A 13,796-nucleotide genomic window follows, 5' to 3' on the forward strand; every position below is an offset into this window, starting at 1 on the left:
AATCTTTTATTCGAAACGCGCGTTGTTCAAAATTAGGCTTTGAAGAAAGAGTGTAGCATATTTATATTTACAAGAAAACCAGGTAGGAATTGGCAAGCATCATTCAGCTTATGCCTTTCTAACTGTCTTAAGGGATTGTGTGTTTATACTGTCCAAACACTTATTGTCAAACAAAAACCCCGGTAACAAATTTCGTTTCTGATAAGTCTTCCTGCCATCACGTGAACCGTTTCCATTTGTCATATTGTCCAATCAAATCCAAGCATGAGTACTCGTACGTTCTCGCAACCTTGACGCGTCCATATGGCGCCATAAGAAGTCGTTATGTTACCTAGCAACGTGTCTAACAAAACATCGCAGGCTCAGTCGATGCTTGACTCCAACCAGAAACGGCAGTTTTTCCCTCAAATGCCAAAATTACTTCAAATATATTCTAGCATCAGCGCGAAGGTGGACGGAAGTTTACATCATTAAATAAAGGTTGACTCTGTTTTTACTGACCAGTTCTTGTATATACAATAAGCGAAAACGTTGGCTTTGATATTAATATTCATAAAATATTTACACAATAGAAATTTTCGCGTTTTTGGTTGCCTTCTGTTATCTCGTCACACCACTCGATGTTGCGTGACAAACTTACGGGAGCTACTGTCACGTCATCGTTTGCGTTATACCGAGTTAACTCAGATGAAAGGAAAGCACGGAATGGCACTGTACTAAAGTATAAAAATACCAAAGATGTCCGCCATAAATGAAATGGATCTCGCCTGATACGTTGAGAGGAATTATGAAACATGAACTTGAATAATGCATGACACTGAATGTTTCAAGAGTAGCAGTCATCTGTGGCATGGCTCCCTTAAAGAAGGCTACACTTTTCGCGGACGTATATTATCTTTAAAAATTCGTTGATTATCATTTTTGTTAGCTAAAGAATATTCAACAGCAGTAGAACAGATGTTAAGAAAATGAAAATCTTCCCAATTGAGTTGTAACCCGCAGAATTGTTGCTTGAATGGCTTTGATCGCGACCATGAACAATAACAATCATGTCTTTTTGCCTTGTAGGCCTTTCTGGGTTCGTTGCTAAGGTTGCTTGATTGGTTGTTTCGATCCTGGTATTTTGCGTGGAGTATTGAGTAGGCTTTGTTGTGGTATTCGATAACTTCTTGTTGCCGCAAACTGAAAAAAAATGAAACAGATAAAAAAAATGAATAGATTAGACACTTCAACACATTGTAACCCTGCTATACGCCCGTCCCGTTTATACGACGATCTTGTTATTTCGGCCCATATTTTAACGCAACTGAAAGCTTGAATTAACACACTCAATTTCATCAACCGCGATAATGCGGCCATTCTAACGGCATCTCCCATCTCCATCTCTCTATTCCGCCATGTATCCGTTCTTTCGTTTGTCCGTCGCTCTCTCGCACCCTCTCTCCGCTTTTCCCCCTCCCCTCCCATCCCCTCCCTCCTGTCTCTTACTGCCCTCCCTCCTTCTTCCCTTCCCCCCCGCCCTCTCCTCCCTCCCTTGTCTCCCCCCCTTTAACCATCCTGTATTCGAAGGGATCCTTTGGCGTATATAGCCTTTTAGTATAATATGTGAGTTGAATGAAATCCATAACGTTCTTCTCGGCGCCGAAAACAAGTTCCGAAAATCTTAGAAATCATAAAAAATAAAGAAAACTGATCGCATATTAAATTGCTTCTAATATACCAGGTTAACAAGCATAATTTGGCAATCTCGTTTGGCGATGGTTTGAAAAGATCCCGTGTTAATGATTTAGCAAGGAAGGAAGTCAGTAATATTGACTTACCAACATTGGCCATTTTACATCCATAAATTTCGAGTCGTACACAGGGCCTTTCATTCTGTCCAGACAGTAACGGTTGAATTCGGACGAGTCGAGCTTTCAGGGGAACTGGCAACGTGTTTTGCCTAGCACGTAAATTCTTTCTGTAACCATCAAAGATCTGGAGAAAGATACAGTCGTAATGTTGACAAGTCAATCCAAAAGAATTTGACTGTTCTCATTTGCTTTTTCCTTAACTGGTTCTAGTAACTGCAAAACACAAACATCTGGCATTGCTTCTCTTTTCGCCTTTTCACTGTTATAAATTGTGGGACAACGAAATAACTCCCTGTTTGCAAGATTAGGGGAAGCTATCTTGAGGGGAGAAACACCGTAGTCTTAAACAAATACTTTGAACTGAAACATCAATGCCAACATTTTTCATGTCCTAAGGATTTTGGTCATGGATCGTATATTTCTCACACCATTTTTCGTACTTTGTTAATAGTCTACTTTCCCCTGAATCTGTGAAAGGCTCTCACCCAAAGTGCTCGCCTGGAAGCTAACTGAATATTTTGCGGAAAATGAAAAGAGTTTTGGACTTTTGTGTCAGCAGAGAACTTCACGCGAGATGCCTACTCTTCCGAGAAAACATGGAACGTGCGGTGAATGAAATTACCTTTCCGTATTGATAATCAAACCAAGTTTTTCCATCACAGCTGTAGTTTAGTTTGTATCTTAAAGCCAGGTTTCCATTTGCTTGCACACCTTGCGTCGCTATAGCGGTGATAATAGAGTTGTTGACCAAGTCCACTTGTAGATACGGATTCATGTCCAAATCGTCCGCACACCACCCACCTAAGGACATTTGTTGAGCACTCCTGAGAAAAAAACAGCAGTCCATCAAAAACCTAAAGCCTATTTATACAGAGCGCTCTGGCCAATCACAATGGTCACAGACAATACAACGAACCAACCAAACTCGAAGCAAACACAATAGATGAGAAAAAGCGCGGGAAAACGTGTGTGAGCGAGTCGCGATTGATTGATTAGGTGACAAAGTGTACCGAGCACTTTAAGCCAGTAGCTCAGCGTAGTGATTACTTTGATTTTAGTTTTTTTAAAAAACGCTTCATTAGAGATAGAATCGCTGGTGACCAAACTGGTTAACTAGGTTGGCATCACACTTTTGAATCGATTGGAAAGCATCTCCTATGATACTGACAATCAACTTACCCTTGGTTATGAAGTCTTGCCTCGGATGGTCTTGTCCAAAGGCTCTTGAACGAGGAAGCTTTGATCTGAGAATCGTTAATACCACCAGACTGCATCCCCAAAGCATATGAACAAGCTGAAGAAGACATGATAAAAAGACGAGTGTAAGATAGATAAACTGTGGATCGGCCATATAAAGACATGGTGATAATTTGTTGGAACCATCAGCAAAGCGATACTGAGGTTGTCAACTCACCGATGGGTGTTGCATTTGTAGTGGCTGCTGCACCGTCTGTGTGTGAATCAGCCGACCCAGATCCCAAGGTCGAGGATTTTGATGGTGCTCCTGTTAAGGGTGCGTTGCTTACAGGAGAAGAATGCAGAATAGTTTGGGTTGTTGCCATGGCAGCTGTAGCTTGTGTTGGGTGAGGACAGGCTGAAATGAAACAATAAGAGAAAAGGTGAGATCGGCTTTATTAAGTGCTTATTTGGTAAATGATTATTCCAAAGTCAATTCAAAACCATGATAATATCTTGCGACAACTACTACCACCACCTCCAAAAGGACAATACTAAAACCTGTCCCTAGCAATGTTAGCTTTGCAAGATTAGGTGGGAGAGAAAGGATGTGAACATGGCAATGAGTGAACGAGCGAGACCCCAAAAAATTAAGTATCTAGCAATAAATACGGCTGAAAATATAGATAGTCAACCATTACCAAGACATAAGGGTACTGCAACGTTTAACATATATTCTGAGCTCATCGTTACGAACATGACATCATTTTTCTTTTTTCTTAAGTTAAACTCCATTTCTATCTTTTGACGGTTTGATTAAATTGATCTTTTTGTAAATTAGTGTAATTTTATTTCTACCTTGTGTTCCCTGGCATCCGTACAATTCCAGTCTCAGGCATATTGATCCAAGCTGGTTCCACGCAATAGGTCTCACTCTTATAAACCGTGCAACTATCGGGGAAAGTAGCTTGTTCGTCACCACACCATCAGAATCGTTATTTGCCTTAAATATCTGCAGAGACAAAAATTTTTAAGATCAAATCATTGTTACTGCAAATTATCAAAGTGATTCCATTTGCTATTAATAATATAATAAGTAGATTAGAGTGAAATTGAAGCGTTGAAGTTATGTGAAAGCCTTCACTATTTCTCCTGGTTTACCCCGCGAAAGAGGCGAATAAAACTCAGATGCTTCGGCAAGCAAGCTTATAACTGACAGTCCACGAATAGTATTGCTATCTTCGCCTCTAAACTTAAGTCGTCTTTTTCAGTATAAGTATATTCTACTTCTCTTAGTGTACTTGTGTGTGTTTTTTTCGCTTTTTTTCCCTTCCTTTGCTTTTGGTGCATTCGCGCACCGTTTAGTTTTTCTTAACTACTTTTTATCCCACATTATGATCCTTTTGTGTGCCGTTGACAGCATTTTTATTCTTTTGGTAAGTCTTAGGGATCTTTAAGGTAGGCCTGTACATAAGCCCTAATGGCTTCCATGGGCTTCCTTGCCTTATACATTGATATGTTGTAAATGTATTTATAAATGCCAAAACAAAACAAGAACAAGACTGCGTAGGGAGATGTTTATTTAAAGTGTTAAAGGAATGTAGTTGTCAGTTTATAAGAACAACAATTTGGACAAGCACCGTTGAAAAAGGGACTCGTTCGCACACGTTTACCCACGCATCGCGCCAGCTACTTTTTTTTAACTTCAAGTTATGATTGGTTCACTGGATTGTCTGTTAATTGTGATCGGCCGAAGTAATAACTTTGGTTTTGGTTTATCAACGCTCACTTGAAAACCCGCTCTATAAGGCCATCCCTTAAATAATAATCATGGTATGACTTACAACAAGCGCCCCTTGGTGCGTGTATGAGAACCACTTGGCTCCATCACAGCTGTAGTTTAACGCGTACTCGGTCACCCAGTTACCATCTAAGATGTCACCCTGAGTAGCGACCGCTGACACGTTGGTTGTCTTCAGCAAATCAACTTGAAACCATTGCTCCATGTCTGTGGGCTCTGCACACCAGGCCCCAAACGAATCCGAACTCCTAAAATTGCGAGAGAAGCAGCCGTGGGTGAATTGGAATCTGACTATAGGCCTCTATTTAGTTTAACAGGTATGCTGTTCAAGACTCTCAGTTTGCGGGAAAACTCAGAAAGGAGGGTGAGCTAAAAGAAAACACAAAGACGTTGGGGCTGTGTTCAATTTCAAATCGATTCCTGGTACAACGCCTTTAAATGAAAATGCGTTAGATTTATACACGAACATAAGCATGTCACCAGGACTCGCTATGAAACTGAAGCGAAGGGAACTCGAAAAAAGCCTTCCCACTTTGCCAGGTGAAGAGGGACACAAAGGAAATAGTTTCCGCTTTTTTGTGGCTATTTCGAGCAAAAGGAAACCACGACCGTGGTATTGCCTTTAATCCAAGTCTCATTGTTTTATTTTGAGTAAAACACCCGTCAATTGGAAGATACGCGAGAGGAAATAAATTACAATAACCCCCAGTTTGTGTTTTGAGGGAACTATTAAACAACAACATTTATGAATAAACCAATTTTAAACCATGTGAAGCTTTAGAACATGAATACTGCTGGCGACACTACTATGCAATAAGTTTATTTATGGTAAAGTTTATTTTGAAGTTCAGTGCAAGGTTTTACAACTCTTTCTTGGATGTAGCTTGGTTGTGGGCTAAGCGGCTGGATGTCCTGTGCCAATTAAAGATTACTCCTGAATTTACTCCGGCTGAGCAACTTGTACTTACATAGTATTATTAAGCCTTCCAGCGGAAGGTTGTTGCCATATACTCATTGATGTGGATGCGGAAAGCTGGGAATCCTGTATTGAATGTGATGCCAGGCCAAGGGGTGAAGAACAACCTGTAGATTGTGACAAACATGATTTGGTAATGCTACATATTGGTCAAGTTATATTTTCAAAATCTTGCCTTGCCTGCCGCAGTTGGTTTTGGAAAGTTTTATAGAATATAGTTTGCTTAGTTTGCTTGATAACCTAAGTCAGTAAGCCAGTCAGTCAGTCAGTCAGTCAGTCAGTCAGTCAGCCAGCAAGTTGGCCAGTCAGTCAGTCAGTCAGTCAGTCATTCAGTAGATAGTCAGCCAGTCTGTCTGTCTGTCTCTGTCAGTCAGTCAGTCAGTCAGGTTACGTTGAGTCTGCAAGTCAATGAGTTAACAGTCAGTCAGTCAGTCAGTCATCAGTTTCACAAGTTAGTTAGGTTGTGACTGGGACACTTCAGGGCTCAATTTTTCAAACTTTTAAAAATTGTTATTAAAAAAACCTTTCATTTGTCTCATTTGCTCTCAAAATTTTGTTCATCTCAACACATAGAGAGCAATCTACATTTTAATTATACCATTATCTGTGTTTTAGCAAAACTGAAGCTGCCTTAAGAGAAGTTATCTTCTTTAGCTGTACATTTATAGTCAAAGGAAGCTCAAAACTCCCTAGCCTCAATCTCGCGCCGAATCACATTTGTGCGAAGCCTGGGATTAATCTTCAAATGAAATGCCTAAACAGTTTTTTCCTCTCATGTTAAATGCAAAAGAAAGTTACACATATCAGTTCAGCAAAACTCAAAATCACTGCATCAGTCGTTTCCTACAGTGAAATTAATAAGGAAAGTTCATTCCTACAAAGGTAGTAAAAAGAATTGTTTAAATCCAGGACAGTTATGAAATTGGCTCCAATTGAATCGAAACTGACCTACAGTCGAAGCACGAAAAGCCAAGGAAATAAACAGCAAATTATGCCCTTTCCTTCTTTTATCAATAAGTCGACTCGATCAGTGTTATTTCAGGAAAATCGAGCTAAGATAAGGGGAAGAATATGATCTGCCAGTCCTGGGCTGCCTGCGTGTGTTTTCTTAATTGGATTTTGCTTTGCTCAGCTGCCGTTTACAGTTTACACCTCTGTTTAAATTTTTTTTTTTTTTATTTCCTCAGATCGGCAGCTTCATCTCCTTCGGGTTGCATTCTCTACTCGGCGGACGAAAGAACAGCCAAATGGCTCCGAGTCCATGTATTTACTTTTGCAACAATAGCAAGCGAGAGCAGCTGTCAAAAGAAAATTAATTAACTGCTAATGAAAAATAATTACTTGTCTAGGGCCATTCATCACTCGGGACAGCCGACAGGTTACTGCTGATCGATTGTCTACAGAAATGAGAAGTGTGTTTACTGTAGTAATGGTGTTCATTGAGAATCTGAACTGATTTGATCGTCTTGGAAGTCATTTGTCTTGTAGGTATTTCAGAGAGGAACCGATAGATTAGAAGTATTTGTATTCGATGCAGATTGCGTGCGAACATTCGCCAAAGTTTGTACATGTGTTTTTCTAATACCTAAACCTTCAAGGGGGTATAGTTGTACATTTTGCAGTTCCTAGTTATTGAAATCTTTTGAACAGAAAATCTTTCACAAAAAGCAACTAGTTTTCTTCGAAACTGTGTGGTGGGGTGAGTTTATGGGTGAATTTTTTATCACCTTTTCAATACTCCCAATATTACGGTGTATAATATTCTCAGTCCCTAATCAAAAGCTAACAGTGTGCCGTAGAAACTCGATGTCACTTGCGAGCCAAAGCAACCATTTAAAACACATTCAAGTCTCTGATTCGGTAGCAAAGAGTGTAAAACACAGTAAGTCTGAACCCTTTCTTTTCTTAATTCTATACTAGAATGGACTTCACGAAAGGTGAGCCCAAATCTGCTCTTGGGAATCTACTTTCTACAGTCTGGCACCACTGAGCCAGTGTGTTAGTCAATTCTATGAGCTTTGTTTAATAATTGTTAAATGTCCCTTTCAGTCTCTTGAAAACTGAACCTCACTGATTTATAATCTACAACAGCAACACGGCTGCAAGTTGCAATGTGATAAACTGCCAGAGGATTTACAACACGGCAACAACAAAATGAATGATTATATATCACCCCAACTCCTTTCACACAAACGCTCGCCGTGAAGGTTTCAAAAGGTTAAACGTTCTCATTGTTAGTACTGATAGATTTGTTCAGTTTTCGCGCGAGAAAAATCATCCAATTAGTTAGGACATTTGGCTACTAAGACTGGCAAGCTCTGAGAGTGTAAAACACGCTAAGTGTAGAATGCTTCCCTAAGCTCTTTTACCTTGCTCCAAATGCAGATCTCAGTGATCGTAACATAAAAGATTTCAGCTTCAAAGTGTACAGAGTTTACGTAGGAAGTGTAATATATTTTGATCTGTTTAAGTAAGTTATTTTCTTCAGTTTTGGACTGAGCCAGGCCAACTCAAGGCACAGTATGTAACTTGCGATAATAAAGCAAACCATTAATGAGAAAGCGAGTGTCCATTACATGTCAGTTACAGAAATACAATGGTTTCCCTGCAAAGGTGTTTATCACGAACATTTCTTAACATATTTTAGAACTCCTAAACTGAAAGAAGTTAATTGTCAGATTCTTTTGAGAGACTCTAAGAAGGACTTGACTGTACTAAGATAAGATTTTCTAAGTCTTGGCAAGGAGAACCTTAATTAAGAGCCACAAATATTTTAGTTAACCGCACACATCCCTTTCTCTAACATTAAACAAGCCGTCATTTGCGAATTCACAAAAATGGAGGAATTTTTCTGTCCAACGAAGTGATCCATTCAACTCGTTTGATTCAGTTGTTTCATCACGAAATATTATCTGGCACTCCGCTGTAGCCAGTGATGGTGCTTTAATCGGAAAGTTAAATTGAATTGCCTTTAGCCGAAGAAAACTTGTGCAAGGTTTTCCGGAGTTCACATGCCGCATGGCTGCATTCACGAACGAGATACTTTTTAATTTTAGGGCTTATTTTTCCGCGATTCGCTTTTTTTCGCTGCCGTTTAGAGGCGTTAAACAGAACTTCCACATCCAATAATGGGCTTATGGTAGCTATAACGGAGGCTTAATTGCATCCCCGCTGAACAAAGCAAAGATCTTCAAGCGCTTTTCTTCCTAAATCTCGTTTACAACTGTTTCCATTTGCAGATGAATATGCGCCCATTCAGAACGCGTTACGAAAGCCGTGGAATTCACAGATTTTCCCTCTTAGGAACAACACCAACCCCTTGAAAACGGATAGAGAAAGTGTGAATAATCCCTACAGGGCCGGCTTACCTGCAATAGTTTCCTCTGTGGCTGTGAAGTATAGGATAAACACGTGAAAAATTACTGAACGCATCTCGCTAAAATGCTTCCTTGGGCCTTGGAGACTAGCTAAGTGTTTCTCCGCGCACGGGTACGAACTCGGAGCTTTACGAGATTACGCGTGGAAGCGTGGAAGCGTGGAATTTCAAGCTCTGATATCACTGTGCTAACTTCACTTTGTAATATGATTACTTGTCTAATCCTCAAAATCCGCAAATCTGTTGCCCTCAAGGGGTCAGCGCGCCAACCACCGGAAGGGAGTCGCATTGTTTACGCTGAAAACTATGAGTCGGGTGTGGGATAGCGATGCATCATGATCCATCACTGTCTGGAAGTAGCAAATTGCAGCGCCTCAAACGCGGGTCAGTACGGTCAAGCGGACATTCGCTTGTCAAAAACACCGTAGAAGTGCTCCATGGTGGCGTGGAGAAATGTCTTAATGGCTTAAGAGAACAATGGTAAGTGGTTTTGACGTGTTACATCCAAAAACGGGACGTGCTTTCCGCTTGTTACAAGCTTGCATGTAGTGGTAGACCTGCACATTTAACTGGCACCGAAAATTCGCCATGATTGTAATTTTCCGGCCCAGATTTCTGTGCTAAAACGGAATTTCAACGGATCTAAGAAGTACATTTATGTGAGATCGATACTCCTCTTTGAAAATTTGAGTGTTGCGTAACTACAAAACAGCGTGTTTCTACGTTCAGTAACAGATCGTAAATCTTCCTTAAACTGACAGTTAAAGGAATTTTCAGAAAGCCGAAAGCATTCGAGAAAAGCCATTAAAAATATCCATTATGTTATATCAGTTCTAAAGTACAATTTTTTTATTAAGGTTGACAAGAAATGTTCTTTGTTTCCCTGCACAGAAAAAAGAAAAGCTGTAGTTCGATCGTTAAGGTTAATTCAAGCAAACTGAAATCTGGCAACTCCGTATTTTGCAAACCAGTCCACAATAGTTACAGCTTTGCGAAGAAAATGTTATGTCTCAGTTTTTCGCGTTTTCAAGTAGAAAAGGAACGGATTATAAAGTCAAGCCCATGTACCTATAAACGTTTTTTTTTTTCGCCTGGGTTTTTATGTAGGGTTAATTTCTGGGATGACCTCCGAACGGAATTGCGTTGTTGGTAAATATTAGTTTCAAATCCTTATCGTGAAGTGGTCGTTATCCCAGATTAAGGAATTTTTTTCTGTATCCTTGGCGTTTCCGTTTCTGGCTGTTTTAGCACTTGAGAGAGGAAGAAGCCCGAGATTACCATTAACAGTATCTTTAGGATTCGGTTTTATGGAAAACAAAGATTGTCGAGTCTTCTTATTGGCTACATGGGGATTTGTGCCATCAGTTCGGTTTTTCATTGAATCGCGTATCGCAATTATCTATTTTATCAGTTTTTCATTGAATCGTGTATCGCAATTATTTTCTTCAGTGTAAATATAGAGCATGCAGTCGATTTATATATCATTTAACTGGCGAATTTAGTTCTAGATTAGTTTTTTGATTTAATTTGTCACGAGATGTTACTCATATGTTTCTTTGACTTTTTGTTTTTTCTTTGGGGTACACAATTTTAAATCAAAGGAAGATTGAGTAACATCATACTGTGTATTCACTTAGGTAAGGAAGAGGCGAGAATAGATAATAAAGAAATAGGAAAGCAAAAAGAAAGCAAGGATGAATCAAGAAAATTAACACGGTTTGAAAACAAAAACATCGGAAAATATTTCGTCGATAATTAGTAGTTTTTCTTTTTCTTTTACTCCGTTCAACTAAACAGTTCTACATCTATTCTGTTGTTGTTTTTTATTAATTCTCTCTTAACAGTCATCTTGTTTTTTGCGCAATCAATTCTTAGAAAAAACGTTGAAAAAACATTTTCGCTGATATACTTTCTAATCTGAAGAAAAAAGTGAAACTTTTTCGGAATCTCCCATCGTTCCGTCCAGGTAAAATTGTTTTACATGTTAACATATTTCCATTGCTTTATCTCTTATTTTCAAGTTGAATCTGTTGAATATGAACTGGGAACATATGTGAGGTAGATAAGTGCTGTATCGTATGACTTCGCATGCAATAAATATGTGCTAAGCCTGCGTGCGTACCAGGCACAGGCTAAGAGGTTAGACGGCAATTAATAACTGTCCACAGGTGTATTTTCTTTCTCAGACACATCGGACATTAATCATTTCAACTTGACGCGCGAAATCAAAACCGTCCTTCCTTGCTTGCGGCACCTTTGTGTTGATTTATGATTTAGACTAAGTTGAGTTCTTCAGTTTTTCCGATAAGTTTAACGTACTTGAAAGGTCACATATGAGTTATGAGCCCCAAGATATACAACTAAGACTCAATAAATCTCATCAACATTCGAAGTATTGTTTTAAGAACTTCTCACCAAAACCACGCCATACTGATTGGAGTGTACAAAAGAGGCAACCGTTATATGCTACAGTTTATTGGGGAGTTCAACGGGGGACTCGGAAATGTTTCTTGCAAAAGTGGGCTATCTGTTCGTTCGTGGCATTCGTAGAGACTATTGTACACAAACAGGTTAGTGTACAAAAACAGGTTAGTTCATGGTGCTGTAAAATATGCAGTGATATCAGCCCGCGGATATCGGAGAAACACCTCTCGATCGCGATATTCTGAACTTATAACTCTCAAAACAAAACAAAACAACGCTTGCTTAAGGACTTTAGTGAAAGCGCTTAGTTCTTTGTATCATAACGTTATCAGGTAATTCAACAAACTCTGAAAATTCCCGCCAAACAAACTGAATATTTGGCACTCAAAGCAATTTTCTCGAGACTTCGTTCAAGTTTTATCATAAAGAAATGTCAGAATTCTTTTAACAGGGATTATCTTCTCATTTTCACAAGATTTTTAAGCACTTTGGTGGAAATGCTTGTTTGGATACTGTCCAATTAACAACCTCAGTCTTTTGGGCAACTCCTAAGTGATCGGAAATTTTCAGCTATTTTCAACGCATTGTTTTGACGTAATTAATCACATAATGAAACGGTACGCCACTGAAACGATAGGACACCGCGACGAACTTAGAACAGGAGCCCTCAGTAGGTTTCATTTGTAAGGACGTCGGGAGAACGCGTTGTCTAGGGGTGAAATTTCACTCATTTGCCCCAGTGTAACTTTTTAGAGGTTCGTTTACGGCAATTTTGATAAAGTTATTGCCTTTGGTCTAAGCAAACATGTGAGTGTCAAGGTTCAAAACCTGTCTTGAGTAGATGTGTCTTCTAAATGATAAATCTTCGACCTTGTTATCACTGAAAAATGTGATCATTAATCATTTCTATTTCTAGAGTTGACAATGATTTGATACTTCAGGAAATACAAAAATCCTAAAACAACACGAAATCAAATAGAGAAACTGAGAAACCATTTGCAGAAATAAATTAGTGATAAAACAGCGGTAAATCGATAAACTAACAGTGACAACAGCTAACCAGTTATCTTTCGAATATATTGTCCTTAAAGACTGTTTATCATTGTAAACTGTAAGGAAAAAATGCCACATTAATTTTGAGAAATCAGTATGCATTTTTTCAGTTTTAAAGCCGATATAACACTGCCGTATCAGTTAGTCGTAAAATTATTTAAACTTTATCAGAGCCACGTTTAATTCTGTTGACTGATTTGAAATTCGGATAGCATGGCCGTTTTAAACACGTTGTTTATTAGTTAAATTTAAACCGAAAGTCATAATTCAGTTGGCGTGAGTAATCGTAACGCAATAACAAGTATTTTGTCTTATCAACTTTTTCTTGCGTGTTTTCTGGGAATCATGGCATTTATAGTTTTGAACAAGCTTTCCGCCTTGTAGAATTCGGTTATTTAAACAGACATAACACTGAATGACAAACTGTCATACACGTAACAACATTTTGTATGTTGCGGTTTTAAAATACTGAATCGCAAGAAAATCGACTTCGCACGATTTGCAGGCCTCCCACTCACGCTCCCCTACACAGAAGTATTTCGTCTTCCCAGTGATCACTCCGAACCTAGCGTGAAGAATTGACTGTGAGGAAAACATAAATAATGTCGGGTTGGCGGTAAATTTGAGTTTATTTTGCTTCGCAAGTGTTCTTAGAAACTAGTTTAAAGTATTGTCACCATATTTACCTACATTTTGGCAATTGTGGAGTTAAAATGGCGTTGTGGTTTGTGGCTAAAAACCTTCGTAAGAGCATGTCAAGTTTAGGTCTTGTGACCGTGATGTCCAGCAAGGATGTTGGACAAGGATGTATGCACCAAACTCCCAAATACAACGGAACTGCAACATGTAGCTCTAGGTAAGTATGACTTAAATTTATAATTTTTGATTTGATTTGGTGTGAGAAGTAGGCGCCCCCTTTGCCTCGCACCAGAATGGCACTTTTCAAGTACTCTGCTATTATTCCAGAGAACTTATGGTTTAAATATGTAAAATGTAAAATTTTTAACCTAAAATTGATGTTTTTACCACAACTGCTGCTAATCCCGCAATCTGATTGGCTAATTTGGGGTTGTCAACAACAGTCCAGACAACGCTGCTCACCTCAATGTGTCACGCTCTTGATCACGCTCTGAAAAA

General features: G+C 39.1%; 1 protein-coding gene and 1 long non-coding RNA gene across 2 annotated transcripts in view; one reads left to right on the forward strand and one right to left on the reverse strand.

The window, feature by feature from the left end:
- On the reverse strand, positions 1 to 9,846 carry LOC145464895 (EGF-like repeat and discoidin I-like domain-containing protein 3). The gene is made up of 9 exons (XM_081448701.1): positions 9,175 to 9,846; positions 5,799 to 5,913; positions 4,874 to 5,078; positions 3,888 to 4,041; positions 3,268 to 3,447; positions 3,033 to 3,147; positions 2,476 to 2,677; positions 1,821 to 1,977; positions 1 to 1,182 (listed from the first exon to the last, which is right to left on the reverse strand). The coding sequence occupies exons 1-9, from the start codon at positions 9,236 to 9,238 to the stop codon at positions 929 to 931; spliced, it is 1,446 nt and encodes a 481-aa protein (XP_081304827.1). The 5' UTR covers positions 9,239 to 9,846; the 3' UTR covers positions 1 to 928.
- A 2,214-nt stretch (positions 9,847 to 12,060) lies between these two features.
- LOC145464910 (uncharacterized) overlaps positions 12,061 to 13,796 on the forward strand; it is a 12,198-nt gene continuing 10,462 nt past the window's right edge. The window contains exon 1 of the long non-coding RNA XR_014041466.1: positions 12,061 to 13,515. This is a non-coding gene — a long non-coding RNA (uncharacterized LOC145464910). The remainder of the gene's footprint in view (positions 13,516 to 13,796) is intronic.

The sequence above is a fragment of the Orbicella franksi genome, chromosome 13 (assembly GCF_964199315.1).
Source record: "Orbicella franksi chromosome 13, jaOrbFran1.1, whole genome shotgun sequence".
Lineage (NCBI taxonomy): Eukaryota > Metazoa > Cnidaria > Anthozoa > Scleractinia > Merulinidae > Orbicella > Orbicella franksi.

What these genes read in the sequence shown, in the direction of transcription:
- LOC145464895 (XM_081448701.1), bottom strand. Translation starts at nt 9,238, where the DNA reads ATGCGTTCAGTAATTTTTCACGTGTTTATCCTATACTTCACAGCCACA. An exon ending in CGCACCAAGGGGCGCTTGTT is followed by an intron (nt 4,042 to 4,873) that starts GTAAGTCATACC and finishes TTGTCTCTGCAG; the next exon opens with ATATTTAAGGCAAATAACGA. An exon ending in TTGATTATCAATACGGAAAG is followed by an intron (nt 1,978 to 2,475) that starts GTAATTTCATTC and finishes ATCTTTCTCCAG; the next exon opens with ATCTTTGATGGTTACAGAAA.